The sequence below is a fragment of the Trachemys scripta genome, chromosome 7 (genome assembly GCF_013100865.1).
Source record: "Trachemys scripta elegans isolate TJP31775 chromosome 7, CAS_Tse_1.0, whole genome shotgun sequence".
NCBI lineage: Eukaryota > Metazoa > Chordata > Testudines > Emydidae > Trachemys > Trachemys scripta.
In genome coordinates, this window is record NC_048304.1 from 64,910,367 (window position 1) to 64,936,499 (window position 26,133).

The window sequence follows — 26,133 nt, forward strand, 5'->3', positions numbered from 1 at the left end:
AGCTGGCAGTGTGAGTGGCCAGTGAGTTACTGTGATGTTTCTAACTGATTGGAAGTTGATTGTGCTTGCAGTGATGGAAATTCGAAAAGCTATGGCTGTCTGTTAGTTTGATTTCTCCTCTGCAGCTACCCTCAGTTGATTTGCCTACGGTGAACATTGTTTTTCCTAGTTTGCCTGGTCCCTCTTGCCCAGATTCTTCCCTCTGGATATCCTTTTCCTGTCTTGGTGTCATGTGACGTTATGTGTCTGTGACTGCACCAGACTGATCAGATACTTTCTGTTCCTTTGGATGTTGCCGCTCAGGAGCTACGTGATCCAGGGAACATTTGATGGGAATGCTGACCGATTCATGCACACAGCAAACAAAGGTGTGTGCCAGCTGAGAGCTATGATAAGCTTCCACTGAGTCTACACTTTAAGTCCCAGATTGTGAACCCCCCAGTCTTGCGCACAAGGCTGGGAAGAAATTTCCCCTGCTTGCTCCTGATCAGCACATTGTTGGGGAGGGCCATGTGTTATAACCAAACTGTTCCCTTCTGCACCAGCCTATGGAAGGAGGCCAGATCATGGGGGGAAAACTATCTGCTTTATGTCCATTAAAATACAAACAAATACATCAAAACAAACACTGGTCCCCTCCATTACTATTTGCACACCTTCTGGAAGGAACTGCCATACCAGATCACACCCGTGGTCCCGCTAGTCCAATATCCCAGACAGCAGCAGATGTTTTGGACAAAGGTGTAAGAAACCCCACAGCAGGCAGCCCCACTAGGGAGGTCTTATCCTGATGCCTAATAGTTAGAGATTAGCTTAAACTCTGGAGCATGAAATTTCATCTCCCCCGCTTGTGACCCATATAAATATCCAATCCCTCTGAATCTTGCTAAATTCTTGGCTTCTGTGATATCCTGTGGCAATGAGTTCCACAGTGTAATTACTTTTTCACACAAGGTATATTTTCTAGCCCATGTACAAGGAGTTACAAAGGTTTAGTTCTGATTCAGAACTCCTTCCTCCACTGCTGCTGATGACATTTGAGGTGAGCAAGTGGTTCTTGTGCCAGCATTCACAATCCCACCATTTGAGAACATGGTTCTAAATCTATCAATTTACCAATGTGCTTTAGGTTTTCATTCTGTCATTAGGCTCTTGAGGGGCACTCCTACGGGGCCTAATCCCGCACTCCTTGTTCAGGCTTAACTGCATTAACTTCAGTGACAGTTCAGCCCAAGTACAGATTTTGTGCTAAACTGTACAGAGCAGCAAGGAGAGATCACAAGAGGCCTTCCTTCCAGCCATGCTCTCTATGCACGGATGAGTCTTAATCTCAGTTCTTGTGTACCTCGAGGGTAAGTTTGGTGCTTACAGGATAACTCACTGCATCATTTTAAAAGGTTTAACAGAGGCCACTCTTGCCTGCACTTCTGCAGGGACTAAAGATGGCTGGATCTATACTGAGGGTATTAGATAGGTGTCTTAGGCCTGCTTACCAGCATAGTTGGTGTAAAATGGCCTTGGAGTACTTATGAATCAGGCCCATGGACTTCAGTGAAGACTGTAGGACTTGTTCCATGCCTTTATGGGAGCTGTGCTTGCCAATCCAAGGGCAGAAATCAGTTTTGAGTTCATTCTGGGGGGCTTTTTGAGCAAGAAAGCACAGAAAATGTAAAGAAACCTCTGTTTAAATTGTCTTTTTTTTCCTTTTCTTTTTTGCCGTGTGGCATTTGGCTATTTTTTGGCTGCCGTCTGGTGTACACAGCAAACAATCCTGTCAGCCAGCATTTGCCATCATGCCACTTTGCATCCAGAGTGAAGATAAGTCATCTCTGGCCATGTCATGCGTAACAATGCAACTTTATTTGGTGGAACTAGAAAGCACAGAATTGTGTGGATTTAGCAATCAGTGATGAAAGGGAAAAAAAGAAAAAAGGAAAGATCAACACATTTAAAAATTAAAATCTTGGTTCTTTCATTCCCCACTGCTCCAGATTTCCTTTGTGATACAGCAGGGAAACTATGTGACTGTCCCTTTAAAAGCCATCATACCAATCAGCAGGTTTAACTGTCAAGCAAGCTGATGTAAGGTTCTTTGAATTACTGAGTGAGGGATATTCTTCCTGCCAGGTCCTGTCCCCTGTAGGCATGGCAGAGAAGTATTATAGGGCAGTCCTTACCTTGGGAATTAGCCTGCAAGACCCCAATGCTGTCATCAAACTGCATAGATTTGATGTTGAGTGACGCCAAGATGCATTCCTTGTCCTGCAGCGAAGCATCATCAATATTATTCTGATTGGCTGACAGGATAACGCACATGTCGCAGAGGTTGATGTTGACAGCCCTTAAATCAGCCCGACTTAATGGTGTACCCTTCGGCATAGTGAAAAAAAAAGAGGGTGGGGGGAGAGAGAGAGGGAAAAAAAGAAAAACAAATTAAAGATTGAGAAGGAGCTTTGGGAAATTATTTAACAAGTATCTTCTTTATGCTCTGACATTAAGCTGGTCTAACTATGTGCCAGGGAATAGGAGATGTGTGCTAATCTAAAGGGTAGTTGGTGCTGATGGCAGCATTTTAGGTTCAGTCTCAATACTCAGTCAAGCTATTACTAACAAACAAGAAATAGGAATAATGCCAGCATTCTACATCTCATCTGTGACTTGAAATTGTCTTGATTTAAGTCACTATCATGTGGCAACCTCTGGCTTTCTGAATATAACGAGGGGTGTGTTCTAAATGTCTGTTTATCTAATATCAGGTCATACAGGTCTCGGGCAAGAAAAAATAACAATTTAAACAGGAAAGCTTTGTGTGTCCTACACATTCTAACTGCAATCAAGATGAAGCTATTTTTCTAAAATGTGTACTACCTGGAGCAATACACAAGAAAGGTTAATCCTTTCCAATACATGTTTTTGGTGCTTCTTCCAACAAAACACACTGATATTTAAAGTTATGTGATTAAACCCTTTGAAACAGAAACAGGATGTTAAGTTAATGTGCACAATTCATATAATATTTCCTGGAGCTACAATTACCTATCAGAGAATGCAGTATTTAAAATGAAATGTTGTGGTAGTTAGTGGGTTTTTTTTTTTTGTTTTTTTTTTTCATAACTAAGGCAACCAAGATATAACACTTAACCTGCTACATTTTATACACAAGACAATACTTACTCTGAAACTTAAGATATGGACTATTTAAGGCAAAAGGTACTATGTCTAGGTACCAGGGGCAGTTTTCAGAGCCCTGTGCAATAAAAAGTGGGTTTATATGTGTGCCAGGCACAGCTCAGTCAGCTTCCACAGATTGGTACCCACAGACCCTAATGCTGATGGAGACACTAAACATTCCCTTTGTCTGAGTTGTGTCCCTGAGTCCCCAGAGCCCAGCCCCAACTTCCTTAAACACTGAGTGACAAGACCCCAACCCCTCACCTCATGGTCATTCATGCAGAACAGTCAGGAAGGATGATATCTGCTGATCTCCATGGAGCATTTTCAAGAAGAAGATTTTGTATGGCACAAAGGGCAGTTAGGAGCCCCAACTCCATTCACAATCAATAAGATTTAGGCACCCAACTCCTGTTTGTGCCCTTGAAAATCTCCCCCCAAATCCCTCACCAACACCCCCCAAAAGGAGGTGGTTCTCCAAGGCAGATCAGCAGCAACTTGCTGCAGATCATAGCCACAGCGTCTTCTAGGAGAAACAAGATGATTGAATTTTAAGCCTGGTGAAAAGCATGGTGCCCTAGTTTGCAGAGCCCAAGTCACAGCCCAGTGCACAACTCCAGGAAGCTTGTAAAGGAAAACTAATTCAATGTTTGTGTCTGTACTAGTTTCAGGCACAAGGCTGACTATCTGAGCTTTCACACAAGAACATGGGCCTACTGCTGCAGTCCTTTATTCATACCACATATCTTCCCTCCCTTCCCACACATACATTGGAAGAACATTATTTACGTTGCAAAGTCAGGCACTCAAAAGTTAGGAAATGCCTGATTTAAAGTTTTCATGCAACGTTAACTCTGCCCAACGTGCGTCCATCCTTCATACTAAATGAGGCAGTGGTCACATAGAAAAAAAGTAGTGTGTAATCACGTAATTCAAAACCGAATCATAAAGCATATGTACAAGGGAGCCAAATTTCTTTTGATCTAAGGATCCAAACCTTACAATATCTCCTTATTTTGTTAACAAAAATAACATTTCACATTGGATAGGTCTGTAGTAACAGCTGGATTCTGCTCTCTCACACATCATCAAGAATATTATCATCTAAGTTCTGATTGCTGAATCTTTATTACTGGTAAGAGGCTTGACTTTCAGATGTCAGGCTGAATTTGCAGGGCTGGCAGTTATGGGGAAAAAAATCTTTCACAGGGAAAATTTGATCTTGAAGCCATTTGTGAGGCACTAAATACAGAACTATGCCATGTCGCTGTACAGCAATTGCAGAACAGAAACAAAGATTAACAACAAATCTTAAATTGGAGTAACCATGAATTGCAGCATATATTGGGCAAAGCTGCCTTTCCATTCAATAAATGCTGTCATCCATACCCACATTAGGCTAAATGTATCACTGGTCTCTGAGAGCTTCTGGGCTTTGCATTTTTGTTAATAAAAAAAAAAAATTCTAAGAAATGGTAAACTTCTATTCTACTTTTTTATTCTGGTAAGTAAAGATTAAAGAATTCCAAAAGCTGAAACAATACAACAGCCAAGCTTGCTTTACTGAACTTTTGTAAAGCACAGAGCATCACTTCGGCTATCAAACCAAGGGCCTGAGTCTCCATTGCTTGTGCTTTGTGAAGTCATTTACACAGTGGGTGTAAAACCATACTGAACTGGAATTAATCATTCACTTACACTGGAGGTAGCATTCTGCACTCACTGCACAAGTGTGAATGATGATATGAGAGAGTGGAGAATCAGGCCCTTTGAATTTTGGACTCAGAGGATGAATCTTAACCCCACTGAAGTCAATGGGTGTTTTACCATTATTATTAAAGGGACCAGGTTTTCACGCACTGTATTTAGTAAATGCTTACCACCAAACTGTGAACCCTTTTTAAAAGGAAGGGCTCTTAATGAAAATTCTGTGATCGTTCTCTTTTGTACAAGAGAGCTAGCAGGCCAGCATGTATCAAGCCTTTACAGTTATAGATAGATAGACAAATAATAAAAATTGTTTTCAAAGGTTTTCCAGGCATAAATAATGTCATAAGTAAGTACTGTCATTCTGTCAGAAAAATCACAACATCAGAACTGGCTACACGCAGGGCACTAGAGTGAATGTTCAATAGATAACGCAGCTAATACATTTGATAGCAGCTGAAATTCATCCTTGACAAGGGACTGAACAGTGCTGCAAATTTCTTCTAATAAGGTCTCTCAGGGCTCAGTTTTCATAGATATAGTAAAGGGGAAGGGCTAAGTCCTGAGGCCTATAAACAGACAAAAGTAAAAGCCTCTGATCAAAGTCAATACGAATCTGTCCAGTTGGTGTCTAAGTAAAAAAAAAAAAAAAAAAAGTATCAATATCGTGGCTTTGGACTTACAGGCAAGATTGAAACCTTGGGGAAGTTATGTAGTGTCTCCCATTCCCTTTTCAGATATTCAAGTGAACCCACAAACACAATGTGCTTGAGTTCATGGTAGTGAAAGTTGCTGGCTCGTAATGGCATCACTAGATTTCTTACGCCAATCAATGCAGACTTAGCATCCCCGAATATGCAAACGACCACATGACCACTTAAAACTGTCATCGCTGCTTCACTCCGTGTCTGGGGGGGAAAAAACAATAAGGGAAGGGGGAGATAAAGCAAAAAGAAGCATAAATCATAAACTGAATTCTAAACCAAGAAAAATGTACTTTCCTGTCAATATCATTCATGCACAGTGAAGCAGGATGACATTAGTAATTCATTATTATATTTATTATTTATCTTGCATGGAGTGTGGTCAGTGCTGTATAGACAGAGGGAGACATGATCCTTGCCACCAGGAGCTTGCAGTTCACAGGCAGAGGCCTGGACTACACCAGAAAATTAGGTCGGTTTGACTACATTGGTCAAAGATGTGAACAGTGTAAACTATGCCACACCCCTGAGCGGCATAGTTAAGCTGACCTAAGTCCCCATGTAAAAAGTGCTAGGTCGATGGAAGAATTCTTCCCTCAACCTAGCTACTGCCACTCACAGATGTGGATTACCTGTGCCAACGAGAGAACCTCTCCAATGGGCATAAACAGTGCTTACACTGAAGTGCTACAGCTATGCTGCTGTAGCATTTTAAGGATAGACAAGCCCAGACAGTATAATGCAGACATATATGATCAAATTCTGGGCTCAGATATGTTGGTATAAACCTGTAGCACTCTATTGATTGGAGTTACTCTGGATTTAACTGAGGGCTAAATTTCCCCCATCATGCATTTGGTGATTTGATGGTGGATTTATTTCAGAGTTCAGGACACTCTACTGTATGGTGAACTAGTAATTAAAAACTAAGAGAAAAGGCAGACTTGGGGGGAGGAGGAAGGTTCTAACCTAATGAGAAGCATGGAAGAATGTATCTTTCTGCCACTCTCATTTTGGTGCGAAGGGACCTGTTCGGGATACTGATGGCTTAACTTTGGTATTCAAATCTGCACTGCTCTAGCACAGCAAATCTTTATGTTCTAGTACGAGGGGTAAAAAGAATAGTTGTGAATTGTAAAATACAACCAGTTAAGAAGCAAACAGTGGTCAACCTGAAAAAGAATAAAGTGATTATATTCAGGATAATGTGTCCACAACTGGAGAATGAGGGTATAAATGGAGGGAATGTGGGAAACAAACCACAACTCAAACACAATAAGGTCTGGAGGCTAAAGGTCTGAGTCTCCTCTCTCATTGGTTATACTTACATCACTCTGACTCTGATGACTTTAATGCAGTAACTCCTGATTGACACTGGTGTGAGAGCAGAATCAGATCCCCCTAGATGTGGGGAAACACTTCCAACAACCCTGGCTGCAAAAGCATATTGAAAAGGATTCTATTTGTCCACACCCAGAGTTTTTGGTTTGCTTCCAAAGTTTATAGCTGGCATAAGTAAAATATTCCCTGATCCAAAGTGTTTTTCTTGGACTGTCAGGAGTCGTTCTAAAGCTCCTGTAGCAAAATGAGAATGTCAAAACCCAGAATGCTTTTCCAGCTCACTGACATTTCAGAGCAGTGTTGGTGGGTCTGAGCTAATGGAATTTTCAGCCTCTTGCACATCCCTTTACCCAGCAATGTAAGGAGCCTTAGTGTAAATGAGAATCAGGCCCAAATGTTTTAAGCTGTTCTTGTAGATTTATAGATTTTTGTGTGTGTAAATGTTTTAATACTATAGTCCAGGATCTGAGCCTGTGATTGAGCTGTGCTTGGTGCAGCTCAGGGGAGGACTCAAACATCTCCCCTATGTCCTTGGACAAGCTGCCACCAGCACCATCCTTAGTGTAAATTGGAGTAGCCTCTGTGCTGTTTTAGTTTACACCAGAGGGTTCTTCTGGAAGTCAGAAATAGCCCTGGTGCAAGAACTTGACTAATAGTGACTTTTCATTGACAAGAGCAACTGAGGGAATGGAAGGAAGAATCTGATGAAGCACATCTAAATGGTATTCAGAATTATCGGCTTATCTCAATGAGAGAGGTTAAATTTGTGCTGTAATCCCAGTCAGTCTTGAAGGCAGCTCACACATTCAGATGACTATTAAGTAAAGTCATTAGCTGATGATGACTTTCATATCTGGATCCAGTCTTGGTGCTGTTGCATTCCACTAATGGATATCATCCTATGTGCATCAAAATTATGATGCCAGTGAGGTGGATATTCAACAAAACTTAGCTATGGGCTGTGAAGAATTGATGAATAAAAACATTTAATGGAGTATAGGTCCATCAATGGTTATTAGCCAAGATGGTCAGGTATGCAACCCCATGCTCTGGGTCCCAAAACCTCTGACTGTCAGAAGCTGGGACTGAACGACAAGGGATGGATCACTCAATAAACTGTCCTGGTCTGTTCTGTTCATTCCCTCTGAAGCCTCTTATACTGTCCACTGTCAGAAGATAGGATGGACTAGATAGACCATGAGTCTGACTCAGTATGGTCGTTCTTATGTTCAAAGTAGCACATTTATTGAAGCCAGCAAACAGTAAATTTTTCTTTTTGTTAATACATAGAGTAAATGTTTTCACTAAGCTGTGGCTCCCTGCTGCTTATTCTTTACACAGACTGCATGGAATGCAAATGTAGAATATAGTGCAGAGGTACTCAGTATGGAGCAGTTTTGGCCAAAAGGTTTCTCGTCAGTTTAAAAAAAAACATATTCTGCTTTCAGTTGCTCTGCTACAACTCCATTAATTTTCAGGTAACTGAGAGCAGAATGGGGCTTTCACATTAAAAATATTTAAGGACTCAATCCTGCAAGATGCTGAGCACCTTGGCTTTGATACTGCAAAACATTTAAACATGCACTTAACTTGAAGCATATGAGTAGTCCCATGCATGTGCATAAGTGCTTTGCTGAATCAGGACCTTACAAGACTGAACCCAAACTATGGTTCTTGTCTGAAAGATATGTATGTAAAAATGGTACTTTCCCACTTGACAAACCTAATCCCTAGGTAGGTTCAAAGTCATGTCTGCTTACTTGAGAGACACATGCCTTATACTTCTGTCAGCCCTGCACAGCCAACACAGCTCTGGGGCAGAGAAGTGAATTCTTTTCTGGTTCAGGCATCATCAACACAATTGTTTAAACAACTTCCAATTATAGGACAATCTGCGCAACCGCATCATCTTCAAATTATGCCCTCATTTGCACTTATGCAGTAAGGTTGCACTGACGTAGGCACAGACATAATTTGTGGACAGTGGACAGGAGTAAGTGAGGGCAGCCTTTTGCTCACAGGATCTTTATCACTGGTGATGATGCATGGAACAAGAAAGAACTCAGCCAACCTTGTAGATCCCAGGTTGCGTTTACAGAGCAGACTGTTATGGGGGAAAAACCCACATCTATTTACTTGCAAACAGAGAAAAACTGATATGGAGTCAAGAAGAAATAATAAATGAGGAAACCCCACTATGCCATTTGTATAGGAACACTTTTCACAGTAGAAGAACATGTTAAGGTCATCCCTGACTGATCTATTAAAAATATTTAAAATATTACAGCTGATCTCTGTCTCCCTCTGTTATAAAGCAATATATAGTGATCCCTCTGTGTTATGAAGTAATGGACAGTAAGGTTGCCCCTCATGGCCTACTGAATACCCTGGAATGAATATTAATTTAAAATGTTCAGACCAAACTCTGGCTAACAATTTAGTCACTGAATTGACTAGTTTATTGATTGTTTAAATGCCAATATTGCAGTTCCAAACAATGTCACGGTTATTATAGCAACCCCTGAGGAGCACAGGAAACAACCTTTTATGCCCCGATCGTTAGAATAAACCAGGGCTGTCACCATTATTGGTTACACCATGCAATAGCACAGGGAAAACGAAGACAGCAATCTTAAGGAAAGCTTTATAAACTGCGACAAAGTGAAGATCCACCAGGGAACTCATTTCATATATCATCAGTTTTGTGTTTGAGATCTGAAGTTAGTTACTTGTTACTCTTAGGTATGAGTACATGAACACAAACAGCACAAACTTTCACTGAATGTAACAGATTGTGATAGGCCTTCTAATTATTTTTAATTACTTGAGTCAGTTTGATGGCCCTCCCACTTTAACAAGTGAAATGAATACACACTAGACCCAGTACACTGTGTTAGATGGGTAGAATAGCAGTACCATTTACTCAGGCTTGTTTGAGTGCTTTAACACGTTGAAAACCAAGCGATAAATTTAAATAGGGGAAAATTCCCATTGACTAATAAGGAATAATGCATTAGCACCTTTTTTCAAAGAGATGAATGGTACATGGTGAATGGTCACCATAGCTCTGATCCTACAAAGATCTGAAGCACATGTATAATTTTAAGCTTCTGAGTAGTCCCATTAACCCATATGAAAATGTAGTCTCAGGATTTGCGGCCTATTTTCAGTGAAGTATGTAGGGTTATAGGCTAATATACCCACCAGGGTTTGCCAGAATGATGGCTCAAAATCCATCCATATTGCATTTCTGATTTCAGTACAATGGTTTTTTTAAATGATATAGATAACTATGTTAACCCATTAAACATCTCACATTCTTATTGTCTAAATGGGATCTCTTTGGATGGAACTTTGTAAGACATTCTTTTAAGGCACCCACCAAAATGACCTTTTCAATGTCCTTTCCTGGACACCAATGAAACATCCCCGTGGAGTCATATTTTTTCACACTGGCATCCATGTTGTCAATCTGCTCATTGCCGGGAATTAACAAGGGGTCATGCCTAGGGAAAAAAAAAAAAAAAAACAAGTCACAGATAATGTAAGTGGAAAATATTATGAATTATGGATGGGAAAATATCCCAAGAGCTATATCGAAACAGGGATAAAAATCAAAAATGAAATTTATTTATGTTTAAACAGATGTTTTCAACACACCTGCCTTAGGGAAAAAAAGCTAATAAAATAAGAAAAAAAGTTTTTAAATGTTGGGTTGGGGCCTGGAAGATTTTCAATAAGCTTTTCAGCTGATTTTAAAATGGTTTGTCACATTCATGTTCATAAATATTCTTTCTTCCCGCTACCATCCCTCCAAAAAATAATATCAAAAGAGTTGCTATTAGCATCTGCAATGAAGTAGAAGGGATCGGAACAGAGCCCCATGCTGACTGACTGGCAGAAGTATGGAAAGCCAATTACTTGCTTTTACCACATACAACTTCTGACGTGATGCTCTTCACAGTAAAAGCTTTAACAGGCTGCACTTTAAATATTTTAGCAATTTGCCCAATCATATTTTGCTTTCCCAAACTGAAGCCCTTTAAAGATTCAGCAGTATGTCATTTTAGAGTAGACTGACTAACAAATGCCCACATCTGGAATACATGATTTTAATACTAAACAACAGTGTCCATTTTCTGTGACAACTGTATCTGTGGCAACCTTCTAAGTGTTTCTGTAGCAGGATTTTAAAACCCAGGGCTTCTCAAAGGAGTCACAAATAAGAGACATTTTAATTAACTGCCCTCCAACAAATAGAATTGTGTATGCACTTGCATACACACACACACACACACACACACACACACACACACACACACACACACACTTCATTAATTTATTTGCTGAAAAAACAATTATTGAGGGAAGAGGGTAAGTGAGCTATCAAGGACCTACAAGATGCTAAATAAGAGAAGTCTTAGTCATAAGCATCATATGGCATCATTAGAATCAATATAGCCTCTACAAGACACAGGGGGAACTGAACATTAAAAAAAACAGGGGACAGAGTTTTGTCTAAGAAAGCCCACATGTTCCCCATGTTTTTGCACAGAACTTTCTGTCATGAAGCTCCAGGAATGAGTTTTCATTTCAGAGGAAGAAATTAGTAATGTGAAAAAAAGACACCTACTCAAAGGCCAGATATTCAAATGTAGTTGTCCAAGTTGTGCCCTTGAAAAAAAAAAAGTGCCTGCATATTTGTTGCACACACAAAGCCTGCACTGTCATGCCAAAGAAATGAGCTAAATGTGCTCAGAAATATTGGTCCGTGCACATGACTGCATGTTTTCTGCAGGACATGGATGCACACACATTATTATTATTTGGCAGCATCTACATAGGAGACCATATTTGAAAATTTAGCCCGGCTTTTAATTTCTTTGAACCAACAGACTATGGTAAGACTCTGCCTCTAGAATAGTCTATACAGGCAAAATTCTGACAGTGTATAAGCACAGGTTAACTCTCCCTGAATTGCATAGCCAGCATAATGTGATACTATGCTAAACATGCTCACAAATAGGTGCCTGAAGGTGGCTTCTATAAAAGTTACCCACTTTGGCAGCGATCAGTCCAACGTAACAGGGATAACACATAATGCTTACAGTGCCTGATTGTCCTCCCACTGAAGTCCATGGCAATATTCCTATTCATTTCGCAGGCACAAACCCACAGAGAGAGTGAGCAGGACTGGAGAATCTACTCATTTGGTTACCCATTTAAAACAAAGTACTTCCATGCTCTTTCCCAAGGAGGGAAGCAGTTCACCATGTGGCAAACACACATGTAGTTAGTGAACTTCATGTGAAAAAACATTAATCACGTGCATGGTTTTGTACTGTCACTCAGCACCATAATATCTGAGGAGTGCCTTCTATATTAATCAGATTGGCAGCAGGGATGTCCCTACAGATCTTCATGAAGACTGGCTCTGCCCCCTTTGAAGTTATAGAAAGCTCTGCTTAGGGTAGGGTCTCACTTTTGGGATAGGGGAGAGAGGAGGAATGTGGGGTTAGAAAGGGGTGATTGATGCTGTGAGTGCCATTCTTCTTATGGTGTAAAAGCTGTATCAAGTAGGAATGTTGTGCAGAATTTCCTAGAAGTGGTCAGACTGTGGATTCATCTAATCTGCAAGTTTGTACCACAGCTTGATCCCCTCAATTGATGGTGCTGTGTCCCCAGCCATCTTGCGTCTCATTCCGGGCTTTGTAATCTGCACTTTGTCCAAGAGGAACACAACAATCCTGAGATTTTGTAGATGGAAATACTAAATATATCGATAGCCGCAGAAGTTGTGTAATTGGTAAGAGGATGGAGTGGGGTGAATACCAGCCCAGGAAGCACCCTGCTTGGCAAAGATATCTGCCATTTGGTTCCACTGTATCCTTTGCAAAGGCAAACGATTGGGTTTTCAGAAGTACTTTTATGAATTCCAATGATAAGTCATCTCTATTGCAGATGGTTTAACAGTGTCCATAGTGGGAGAGACTTTATCATCGGTTAGGAAATCTCCCAAGCCTTCCTTCACATTCGTTGTGGAAGTTTAACAAGTGATTCCCCATGAGCCCTTCATAGCACATCGCTGACATAAAAGCAGAAGTCACTAATCTAATCTTTCCACCACACTTAATATGGTTTCTTTCAAATAATTAGGTACATTAAGGATGTGATGTATAAATTTCCCTTCATACTCATTAAGAAACAATAGTAAAATGGTTGCTAAAAATTACTTCATTTTATTTTCCAATTAATTTTTCTTGTCTGCTTGTATGCTTTCAGGTCTGGGGCTAGAGAGCCCTCTTAAGCTTTTATTCAAAATTTGAAGGCCTTGATTCAGTAAACCACTTAAGCAGGTGCCTTCAGTTCAGCGCTTACTTAAGTGTTTTGCTGAGCTAGGGCCTTGATTCATACAAGAGCAGGGCTGCCCAGAGGATTCAGGGGGCCTGGGGCAAAGCAATTTCAGGGGCCCCTTCCATAAAAAAAAAGTTACAATACTCTAGTAACATGTATTTGGAAATGTAAAAAATAACCAGTGAAATACATTCAAAAATTAATTTTTAATAATTTGAAAATACACGAAATACATTATTCAAAAACATTAAATGCTTTAATGGTATATATACATTTGCAATTACATAATGGGCTGTCACTGGGTGATGGTGATGGTTGGTGCCAATGGGCTGTCGCTGCCTGGGGGTGACGTTACTGTTGCCCAGGGCTGGGTGGGGAGCCTGGCTCAGAGGGGCTGGGCTCGGAGCTGGGGGTCAGGGCTGTGGGGGGGATGGGGTCGGGGGGTGTCCGGCTCAGAGGGGCTGGGCTCGGACCTGGGGGTCAGGGCTGTGGGGGGGATGGGGTCGGGGGTGTCCGGCTCAGAGGGGCTGGGTTCAGAGCTAGGGGTCAGGGCTGCGGGAGTGAAGGGGTGCCTGGCACAGAGGGGCTGGGCTCGGAGCTGGGGGTCAGGGCTGTGGGGGGATGGGGTCGGGGGTGCCCTGCTCAGAGGGGCTGGGCTCGGAGTTGGCGGTCAGGGCTGGGATCAGGGGTGCCCGGCTCAGAGGGGCTTACCATGCCGCTTACCCCCGCCACTCCCCTCTCCCAGAGCCTCAGTGAGCCGCGTCCAGGAGCTCCTGCTGTTCGGTCCGCCGGAGCTCGCAGCCCCACCCTCTTACCACGTGGCTCCGAGCGGGAGGACCTCAGACCCTGCCTGAGCCACGCTGCTGTCCAGGGCTGCTCCTGGACACGGCGTGCTGAGGTGCCGGGGGATATGGGCAGGCAGAGGCAGGGGAGCCTCCGACATTCTCATGGGGGCCCCTGCGGGGCCCGGGGCAAATTGCCCCACTTGCCCCCCCCGGGCGGCCCTGTACAAGAGCATTCATATGAGTTTGTGATAGAAACTTACAACTAGAGCTAAATGAAGTACTCATAGTAAACAATTTGAGGAATGTAGCCCCTTTTTCTGTTTGTGGATTATCTGCTAACAGACTTGGATTTTTATGGATTTATTTGTTATTGATAATTGTTTGATTAAAACCTTATGGAAATATATTTCAGCCAACAGGCTGTTGACTTAGAGTAGGTCTTTTGCTATTTGCGGTGTGTAACTGGGCAATTAAGGCATGTGGTTTTGTTTTTGCTCTCTGATTGGGTATTATACCATTTTTTATTGTTTGTATTACTGTAGCACTTAGGGGGCCCTAGCCATGGTGAAGAACCCCTTACTTGTAATCAGATACCGCCCTCCCCCCAACTAAGGAGCTGCTTTTAATATTCAAATTACTCTAAAAGCCATGTGCATAGTGAGATTTGTCTTGAAAACTAGTAATCCACAACAAGGGGAAGTACACCCATTGAGATGAATGGGTCAGTTCACAACTATCGGAGTGATTGTGTCAGGTTGAATTAATCTCCATGGGGTGTTCTGATTCATTTGAGAACAACCCATGGAGACGAATGAACCACTTAATTCCTTTGCAAATCTCTCATGATGTGGAGGGTTGTGCAGAGCTCCTTCCCCTATCCTAGCCCTGAAATGGAGTACGGAGCCTCCCTCCCAGACTGAGGGTCTGGAGGAGTCAGGAGAAAGGCAAAGCTAGTAGTTGAATGGCAGTGAGGTGTTCCCAGGAAGCCTCTGTGTGCCCCTCCATAGGTGCCACTTAACTACAACCACCTCCTCAAAAAACAAGGGAAATTCGTAACCCAAAAACTTGGTTACTGCAGAGCTGAGGTTGACCTCCAGTTCCTGCTTCCAGAACATCAAATGCACCTATTTTCAAACCTCTTAAAACCAGGATATATAGAGTTAAAGTATATACCAGCATCATCCCGCAACCTTAACTCTCCTCTCTTTGAATGATACCCCAGCCCACCCATGACAGACATTGTAGCATTCTATCCTTCCAGATATGGGAAAGTGCAGGGACCCAGCATGTGGGTACAATAGGAGAATCTGTCAGACTGTGTTCTACATCAAAAACTACATTTAGAGCATACTTCACCTGGCTATACCTGGCCTGTATTCAACTACTTCACCTACTATGTACAAATCAACCCAGAGCTGCTAGATATTACCACTCTATCCCTTGCCCTAAGGATTCTCTCAGGAACATCAGCTGCACTTCCTCTGCTCTCCAGTGCACTATCATGATTGCTACCAGACTGCTACAAATCCCCACGTCAAGAACAGACTGTCATACTCCTCTATCTGCACAACTCATATAACTCAGCCCAACCACAAGGGGTCCATGATTTCTGGGTGCACCTGCACCTCTCCTCATATGGTCATGTGAGCTGTGGTGACCAGCTCCAAGTAATCCTTTCACCAAGTCAATGCCGCTATTCCTAAAACAGTGAAGGGCAATTGGAACACATGCAGACAAATGAAAGAATATGATTCTGTGGCCCACAACCTGTTATATAAAATGGCTCATTTTACTTGGTCATCCTCATGTCTGCTTTATTTTAGGGCTGCCCCGGATGAAACATACCTACAGTATATCCCCTGAAGATCTTGCCAGCTCCTGGGGGCAGAGTTAAGGTTGTGGGGCGGGCTGGTGTGCATCTTAACTTGCTCTTTTATGGTTTTCACAGGTTTAAGTATAAGTACATTTAATATTCTGGGAGGTACAAGGCAGTGCTGGCCAATCTTAACTCTGTGTTAATGAAGCTTTTAGGGAGTGTATAATTCTGTAACTACAAATGCACTTATTTACACCACTATCAGGTACTTTGTTTCTCTATTTAACCTTTTCAACCTCTGATAATGAGAGACCCAATAGGAAAAAAAAGACAGATATAATAAATGGAGAGTAATTGTCTTAAAGTCTATTACCATTTATTAACAAATGGCTAACATATGCCAACCGATACCATTGTACAACTCTCATGGGAATTGCATGTGATCATTGGAGAACAGAAATTGGCAGAAAGTAAAAGTTACCTTGGTAAACTCTAACAACAATGGCTTCTGATATACCTACTGTTTGGAAATCTGTATCTAACTGTGTATACTGCCATTTTCCAGTCTCTTATAATTTGTCTCTTCGTCCTAAATAAAGCATTACCTGAAGATTTCTATAGTAGTTCAAGAATTGTTTAGAACTCGGGTCGAAGTCTGCCCTCGGACATGAGCACATGCATTTAAGGACAGAATAGGGTTCCAACTATTTAGATATATGGACTAATTTTTCTTTGGACCATGACAACTTTATGAAATAGTGTATTAATTAAATACAACTACTATTACTTTGGACATATACAGCTCCTTTAAGCTGGGGATCTCAACTAATACTAATCAATTAAGACAATTTTACAGACAGACACATACAAGCTGAGATTTTCAAAGCTACCTGTAGGGTTTGAATACCCAATTCCCATTACAATCCACATTACAAAAACATTGCAATTGTTGTTCTTAGCTACTAAGTCAAACATTGAGTGTTCTTGGAGACTTCCATCCTGTCATCCTTAAATCTGACTGTGTCAAGGTAAGCTTGGAGTCACAAAAGAAGATTAGTGTGAAGAACCTTGCATTAGTGTTGTGGCCATTGCACTGTCCAAGCCTGTGAAGTCAGCAGCTTACAAAGGCACTAACAAATTCCCATTAGATGGGGGGGGGAATTATCTATCAATTTAAAAGGGTCTGTTTTAAACTGGATGTCCAAAGAATTTGGCCTTTTAATACCAGCAATGACCAAAGAGATTTGGTCAGTCCTGCACTGAGAATACAGGCACCTACAGTACATGTCAGAAAAGCAACCAAGTCAAGTTTCTCATATCTATATTCTCCAGTTTATAAATAGTTTCTCTAGTTCTTATGGCAAAAATTATGTGCACATGACTTAAAATGAAGAATAAACACAATCTTTTCAAGGTTTTGCAGAGCATATAATGCCACTTATCATCAATTAAACTTGGAAATGACACTAAATGCCATGCTACAGCAACAAACCAAAAAAGCCTGCCTTGAAGACAACAGCCTAAAGCAAAACCACAAACCCCTTTTCCAGCAAACCTGCTGCGAGGGAGCCAGCATTATATTTTAAAGGGCACTGCTTTCGTTGTAGACATTTATAACCACTCCAAATATATTCAGTTGGTGTTTTCAACTTTGGAACAAATGTGGAAATGGAATAAAAATAATTTTAAAAAAGAAAAAGAAGGGTGAAAATTGCTGTCTCTTTAATTAACATTAGTATTTCCTTGGATTTTCTCACCTTCATGTCAAACCTCTTGCTATCTGTCATATGCTTCTTTATATCAGGGCCATAGACTCCCATGGATCCATGCTGGATCTCCCATAGCAGCCAAGCAGAGGGAAGAGGAGGTTACTCACCCTGTGCAGTAACTGACGTTCTTCGAGATGAGTGTCCCTGTGGGTGCTCCACTGTAGGTGCTGGTGCGTCCCTGCGCCTTCGCCCAGAGATTTTTACAGCAGTACTCATAGCGGCCACGCATGCTCAGAAGCTGCCCCCCGCTGTGACTGTAGGTTAATAGTACGCATGCGTGGCCGGTCTCCTCAGTTCCTTCTCTACCACGGAGGCCCCCAACTCCGAAGTAGAGGGGAGGAGGGTGGGTAGTGGAGCACCCACAGGGACACTCATCTCGAAGAACGTCAGTTACTGCACAGGGTGAGTAACCTCCTCTTCTTCTTTGAGAGATGTCCCTGTGGGTGCTCCACTGTAGGTGACTTAAAAGCTGTGTATCTTAAGGAGGTAGGGACTTCGGATCTGGCAGGAACGCCGTTGAAAGTACCGCTCTGCCCAAGCGTATGTCAGAGAGAGGGCCTTGAGTAAGGGCATAGTGTTTAACAAAAGTGTGGTCCAAGGACCAGGTGGCTGCCTTACAAATGTCAGCCAAGGGAACTTTGCGTAAGAACGCGACCGAGGCAGCCAGAGATCTAGTGGAGTGTGTTCTAATGCCGTCTGGAGGTGTAACCTCCTTCAAGTGATAGCACAGTCGGATACACTGGGAGATCCAGTTCGAGAGTCTCTGGGTAGAGATAGGCGTGCCTTTAGAGCGGTCGGCGATAGATACAAAAAGTCTGGAGGAAGCTCTAAAAGGTTTGGTTCTATCCAAATAGAATGACAAGGCTCTGCGTACATCTAGTGTATGCATTGAGGTTTCGAAGGAGTTCGCATGTGGTTTCGGAAAAAAAGTCGGCAGGTGTATGGGTTCATTAATATGGAATGACGAGTGCACCTTCGGAAGAAATTTGGGATGTAATCTGAGGGTAACCTTGTCTTTAAAAAATATCGTATATGGTGGGTGTGCCAGGAGAGCTGCTATTTCTCCTGCCCGTCTGGCAGAAGTAATTGCCACTAGAAACGCTGTTTTCATCGAGAGGTGTAAGAGGGAGCACGTGGCTAGGGGTTCAAAAGGTTGTTGAGTTAGGGCAGACAGTACCAGATGAAGGTCCCACGGGGTGGTCGGTGGTTTAATGTCTGGATATAAGGTTTGTAGACCCTTGAGGAAGCGCTTCGTAGTAGCGTGAGCAAAGACAGACGTATCATCAATTCTGTTGTGGAAAGTCGTAATAGCAGCTAAATGGACCCTGATGGAGCTGAAGGAAAGGCCAGATTGCTTAAGGCCCAAGAGATAGTCCAATATAAATGAAAGAGGTACCGAGGTAGGACAAAGATGTTGAGCAGAACACCAATGTGTGAACCGTTTCCACTTTTGAAGATAGGTCTTGCGAGTAGATAGCGTTCTGCTATGTAGGAGTACCTCCTGAACTTGTTTGGAGCAATCTAATTCGCGTTGGGAGAACCACGTAGGAACCAGGCCTTGAGGTGAAGCATGGACAGGTTGGGGTGGAGAAAACGGCCGTGCTGTTGAGATAGAAGGTTCGGAATAAGCGGCAGGGAGATTGGTGGTTGGATTGACATTCTGGTGAGGAAGGGAAACCATGGTTGTCTGGGCCACGATGGGGCAATGAGGATCACCTTGGCCCGATCCGTTCGTATTTTTATCAGGACCCTGTTGAGAACTGGTATCGGGGGAAACGCATAAAATAGGTTTCGGTGCCATGAGATCATGAATGCGTCCCCCAGGGAATGTTTGCCCAGTCCTGCTCTGGAGCAGAAATTGAGACATTTCTTGTTTTTTGCAGTTGCAAACAAGTCTATGGTTGGGTAACCCCAGGTGCTGAATACATCGTGAATGGTTTTCTCGTCTATCTCCCACTCGTGGTCCCATGGGAAGCGTCTGCTCAGTTCGTCCGCTGTGGTGTTTATGATTCCGGGAAGATAGGCTGCTGATACCCGGATGTTGTTCGCAATACACCAATTCCAGAGCTTCATAGCCTCTGTGCACAGCGAATAGGAACGAGCTCCGCCCTGCCTGTTTACGTAAAACATGCATGCAATGTTGTCCGTCATTATGCGTACGTGATGATGTTTGATTAGTGGCAGGAAGTGACGGCACGCATTGCGAATGGCTCGAAGTTCTAGAACATTTATGTGCAGGGAGGTCTCGGTTGGTGACCATAGTCCCTGTACTGTGTGATGAGACATATGTGCACCCCACCCTGTCATAGATGCATCGGTGGTCAGAATGCGTGATGGAGCCTGTTGAAGAAACGGGACTCCAGAACAGAGGTTGGAGTGGACGGTCCACCAATGTAGCGAATCTTTGACTGGAGTAGGCAGGGAGAGAGTCTTGTTTAAAGAATGCATATTCGGTTTGTAAACTGTTGCCAGCCATGCTTGGAAGCACCTCATGTGTAGGCGTGCATTCTGGACGACAAAAGTGCACGAGGCCATGTGACCTAGTAGTTGCAGGCAGTCTCGGGCAGTTACCTGAGGGCTGTTGCGAATAATTGTGGCCAGTTGGTTTATGGAATTGAAGCGATCGGGTGGGAGCGATGCTAGCCCCGTCCGAGAGTCGAGGTCTGCGCCTATGAACTGCAGGTGCTGGGTGGGGCGTAATGTGGATTTGTCTCTGTTTATTTGTAGGCCGAGAGAAAGAAAGCACTCGACTGTGAGCCGTGTGAACCGGAGCGCCTCGTCGAATGTTGAAGCTTTGAGGAGGCAATCGTCGAGGTAAGGGAATATTACGACCCCTTGTCTCCTGAGGTGGGCAGTGACTACAGCTAGAAGTTTGGAAAAAGCACGGGGGGCTGTAGATAGTCCGAAGGGGAGTACCCTGTATTGGAAATGTGTGGAACCAAGGGTAAATCGGAGGAAACGTCTGTGGGCCGGATGTATAGTGACATGGAAATAGGCATCTTGTAGGTCGAGGGCAGAAAACCAGTCGCCCTGCTCCAGCGCTGGGATTATGGTAGTGAGGGTCACCATCTTGAACTTTTGCTTTTTGATGAATCTGTTGAGCCGCCTGAGATCGAGGATTGGTCGCCATCCCCCATTTTTCTTCTCCGTTAAGAAATAATGGGAGTAAAAACCCTTCCCTCTGTGTCGCTCTGGCACGATTTCTACTGCTCCCAGATGAAGGAGATGTTGCACTTCTTGGAGGAGTAGCTGCTCGTGAGAAGGGTCCCTGAAGAGGGACGGGGAGGGTGGGTGGGTGGGAGGTAAGGAGAGGAAGGGGATGACGTATCCAATTGTAACTACCTCTAAGACCCACTTGTCGGAGGTAATCTTCCTCCATTGATGGAAAAAAGGTCGTAGGCAGTGTCCAAAGATTGGTGTGCTGGCTGGAGTGAGGGCGTTGCTTTCTAAACCCTCGACCAAGTCTTCAAATCTGCCTATTAGCTGGTGGGGGCTGAGGCGCCCCTGCAGAGTTTGGGCGACGTCGCTGGAATCTTGGTCGTGGACGTTGCGGCTGTTGCTGTTCCTGCGGTCTATGGGAAGGTTGTGTAAATGCGGGATAACGTGGCCGGTGGTATGGTTGGTATCGATATTGTCGTCTTCTTGCCGTAGGTGCCTGGAGACCTAGAGACCGGAGGGTTGTTCTGGAGTCTTTCATTGAATGAAGCACTTCATTCGTGTTAGAAGCAAAGAGTTTGTCACCGTCGAAGGGAAGATCTTCAATTGTGTTCTGAACTTCACGAGGAAAAAAGGAAGAGGAGAGCCATGAGCCCCGTCGCATGACTATCGCTGTAGCGGTAGATCTTTCCGCTGTGTTGGCTACATCGAGGGCTGCTTGGAGAGCGGTGCGTGAAATGGCTTGGCCCTCAGAAACCATAGCTCTGAACTGTTGTTTTCTTTGTTCTGGAATGTCATCAATAAAGTCCATTAACTTATTATAGTTTTTATGGTCGTATTTTGCCAGGACTGCAGTATAATTAGCTATACGAAATTGGAGGGTAGAGGATGCATAGACCTTGCGACCAAAAAGGTCCAGTCGTTTGTTATCCTTGTTAGGTGGGGCAGAACGAGAATACTGTTGTCTAGCCCTCTGGTTCGCAGCGTCTACTACCAATGAATTTGGTGCTGGGTGGGTAAAAAGGAATTCAGAGTCCTTTGGAGAAATAAAATACTTCTTGTCTGCTTGCTTGCAGGTAGGTAGGCTTGTCGCTGGAGTCTGCCAGATGGACTTAGCGGGTTCTAAAAGGGCTGCGTTAATTGGGAGTGCCACTCTGGAGGAAGAAGGGGGCTGTAGGATGTTCGTTAGCTCATGCTGTTGGTCGGGAACCACGTCCAGGTTAATTTTCAGGTCACTAGCAACTCTCTTAAAGAGGTCCTGGAATTTTGTATATTCATCAGAGGAAGTGGGAGGAAGGGGAAGTAATGCTTCCTCAGGTGCTAACTCCGGGTCTGTTGGACCAGGAGTAGGGCTAGGTTTATCCTGGGAGCGTGGCTGTGTTGCTAGGCGTCTCGTGTCACTGGCATATGCATTAGGAGACGGCGCTGGATCAGTGTTGCGCCTGGTCGAGTGGCCACGGGGCATGTGTTCCCGAGGGTATGATGCCCATGGTGTCCAGTATTGCCATGGTGGCGGGTAGGGCATAGGTGGTGCCATCCAGGGGTTCATCCCCCAAGGGGCAGGGTCCTGAGAGTGGGATGAGGTAGTATTTCCATAACCCTTATTGCTCTGGGTCCGGGGCTGGGAGTCATGATATGGAGAAAAAACTCCCTGTGGATCTGCTTCCTCCTCACTGGAGGAAAACTGCTCAGATCCTGACTCAGGCATTGAAAAAGAATATGCATTCATGAGCGGAGACTGCAAGGTAGGTGATACTAGAAGATCAGCTGTCTGGGTAAAATGAGTGAATGAAGCTCCTGCGGGAGATGAAAGCTGAGCCGATAGAGGCTGCCGCACAGGAGCATTCCCGCGATCGGGGCTTCTGGCTGTGATCTCTGTGTCAGAATGCCCCGCAGGCGTCGGTGCCGCGGTCGGTGCCGGGCGAGAAATGTCAGGCTGCCTCGGGTGAGGCATGCTGTGGAATGTCGGCACCGTCTCATTCGCGGTGCCGAACGGTGCCGTAACTGAGGCAGGCAACTGGAAGCCTGATGCCTCGGCACCGGAGCTTCGCGGCGCCGCTGAAGCCTCAGGCGGCTTTTGCGCGGTTCCCGAGGAGCCTGGCTCATGAAAATTGCTGAGGCGAGGGAACACAGGCAGAGAGATCGTTGATCTGCCTGGAGAAACTTTATGCCTCATAGTCTTGTTCGGTGAAGAAATGTGCCCCTTCTTCGTAGACTTCTTCAGCTTTTTTGAGGGGGGGGGGCTGTGTCGGGTAGCGGAGCCGGCGTCAATGCCTGGGTCTGAAACTGACCCGATAGATTTTTGAAGGAGGAGCAGTTTGAGTTTAAGCTCCCTGTCTTTCCGTGCCCTGGAGCTGAGTTTACAGCAGTGGGCACATTTTTGGGGAATGTGAGCTTCCCCCAAACATTTTATGCACTTTGAGTGTCCGTCCGACAACGGGATAGCTTCCTTGCAGGTAGCGCAGCGTTTGAAACCTGTGGAGCCCGGCATAGCCGCGGCTGACAGAAAATTTTTTTTTTTTTTTTTTTTTTTTTTTTAAAACAGATGAACTGGGTAAGTAACTATACTAACAGAAAAAAACTGACAAGAACTGGTTACTAAAAGGTAAGAGTGAAGGATTTGCTAATGAGTCTGCTGAGCTCCGTCTCAGGCCGGGGACGGTTGAGAAGGAACTGAGGAGACCGGCCACGCATGCGTACTATTAACCTACAGTCACAGCGGGGGGCAGCTTCTGAGCATGCGTGGCCGCTATGAGTACTGCTGTAAAAATCTCCGGGCGAAGGCGCAGGGACGCACCAGCACCTACAGTGGAGCACCCACAGGGACATCTCTCGAAGAAGAACAAGGGCAATATACAACCTATGGTGGCCATCACAGTGATAAGACTGAAGCTGTGCTATGTAAATCTTTGCCTATGGATGAAGCTCCTTTTTAGTCTCATCTAGAGAACAATCCTACCCATACTGAATCAATGGCAAAACTCCCTCAACAGCAGTAGACCTTTTAGCCTCACTAGGCATGCATAAGTCTGGAAATACACCTTTCCCTGGGTACCCGATGGCCTGTATTTTGGTAAGAAGACATGAATGGCAGAGTCCCCCCTAGAAACTGAAAGGTTTGGAAACCATCTTGTGCCCTTTGCCAGTGGTTTTCAGTTTTCATACATGAATGTACTTTTTTTTTTTAAAGGGGGAAGGGAAGGGTTTGTGAAGGATACGATGCCAAGCAAAGATGCACTGCAAAATGTCTCTTGCCTTTCAAATATCTTTTACAACCACCCTAACAAATGGTGGCAATTAACATGCTGTTAGTGTTAGATGTATGCAGCCAGTGCAGGTGCTAATAATTGAAAAAGCATTTAGAGCTTTTACACCCGGGTTGAATATTTCATGATGTGCTGCATGTTTCACTATTTACTCAGTGGGCCTCTGTCACTTCAATCTTCCCTGACTGCTTTGACTGGTGCTATAAAGCTCTACCAAGATAGAGTGACGGCTTGTCACAGGCAAACTCCACTGACTACTGCAGCTCGCTGGGACTAGCTGTGAAGGTTGTCACGCCGCTCTGGTGGAATTCAGCAAATGTTTTGTGACTAATACACCCACCATTTGTCGGCTACCATTAGCCATTCCTTATGACCCTCTGCAGTCTGTGTGGATGGCATTAAGTTGTAATGAGAATTTGTTGCCAATGTGTGTGTTACACTAATGACACTCTTTAGCTGACCTTTAGTTTCACAAGTTAATCAGCAATGGAATTTCTACAGATTTAGTGCACAGCTGAAAGAAGCTTTATAGGGAAAAATGGCACAGTAACAGAAAGAAAACCTACTGGAATATTTTCAATGAATCTCTTTCTTGTCATATTCAAAATCATTGCCAATGGAGTCTATAGTCAATGGAATCTATAGTCCCACTCTTCTTGCACTGTCCTCCTGAAACTACTATGGCAAGAACTTAACTAATACAGCCGGTGGTACCCAATGTCTTGTGATCACCATTGGACAAGTAGTTGATCATGTAATATATGTTCTGGCTGAGGTTTACCTCTGAGAACTAGTACGAATTTCCTCCACCTCCATCTAAAATATTGCTAGTATCTCTGTTGCCTAATGTCGCAATATTCTACTTTAAGAAGCCTTTCCAAAGGGTTAATTTATCATGACCACTAAGGGACCTGGTGTAAATGCAAAGTATCTTCTTTTAGGAATCTGCTGAGTAAACATATTTTCCAATTGGAACATCTTGGGTATGCAAAGAGCTGCTCAAAATATACTCCTCAAATTCCCACACAGAAGAGTTCTGAAATGGTCACTTGTTCTCATTCGTGCATATAAGCAAATCAAAGAAGAGAGCGTGGGGGCCACAAAGTGTGTCCTTAGTTTTTAGCATTTTTCATTTGGATTCTATCAAGCTGCACACCTAGGATTTAAGAATTTATGGGTGTGTGTGTGGGGGGGGAATTGGGGATGGTGGAAAGTACCTGACAAAAGCAATCTATGGAAAATCAACCAGCAGCTAAGAAGATAAGGTAGTCTTTTCCACCTAAATGAATTCTACGTTTCACACCTCAAGGTAAAAGTCACAACTTTTAGAGACTTATTTTTCTCTAAGTAATCAGTGAAGGAAAAAATTCTCTTCTGCTCGCCTGGTTTAAAGATTTTACTCTTTTCCTTCCAACATTTTTTTGCCTTGACCTTAAGGTATTCAGGGTTAGCCTGTACATTATAAAAGAAGTTGCTTGTTTTCTCTGCTGGCAGACTCTCCTAATTCTTCCTGAAAGCCCTTCTCTAAACTCAGATAAATTTGAGCAAGAAGTCACAAAACTTTGGATAAAATCTGACACTTTCTTATTATCACGGTTTGTAAACATCACTAGTGTAGGTTCCCCAATTGTAGCAAAAGTTGGAGGTCTAGAATATACTGTTCCCTACCATTTAAACTACTGTCATTTAACTTTGTGAAGAGCAGGGGGGGAGGGATAGCTCAGTGGTTTGAGCCTGCTAAACCCAGGGTTGTGAGTTCAATCCCTGAGGGGGCCACTCAGGGATCTGGGGCAAAAATCAGTACTTGGTCCTGCTAGTGAAGGCAGGGGGCTGGACTCAATGACCTTTCAGGGTCCCTTCCAGCTCTATAAGATAGGTATATCTCCAGGTCTAGACAACATGGAGGTTTTAATGTCAGTGGACAGCCTAAAACCTACACTACTACTGTTGCTGCCTCTTAATATAATATCAGAGGGGTAGCCGTGTTAGTCTGAATCTGTAAAAAGCAACAGAGGGTCCTGAGGCACCTTTAAGACTAACAGAAGTATTGGGAGCATAAGCTTT

The 26,133-nt window shown here is 43.6% G+C and overlaps 1 protein-coding gene across 24 annotated transcripts in view; it reads right to left on the reverse strand.

Annotated features, from left to right (window-relative positions):
* KCNMA1 (potassium calcium-activated channel subfamily M alpha 1) overlaps window positions 1–26,133 on the reverse strand; it is an 871,895-nt gene that overhangs the window by 70,411 nt on the left and 775,351 nt on the right. For all 24 annotated transcript variants that reach the window (XM_034777732.1, XM_034777731.1, XM_034777723.1 and 21 more), the window contains 3 exons: window positions 10,306–10,429; window positions 5,562–5,786; window positions 2,178–2,370 (listed from right to left, as the gene is read on the reverse strand). In XM_034777732.1, the coding sequence (XP_034633623.1) occupies window positions 2,178–2,370; window positions 5,562–5,786; window positions 10,306–10,429 (542 nt within the window). The remainder of the gene's footprint in view (window positions 1–2,177; window positions 2,371–5,561; window positions 5,787–10,305; window positions 10,430–26,133) is intronic.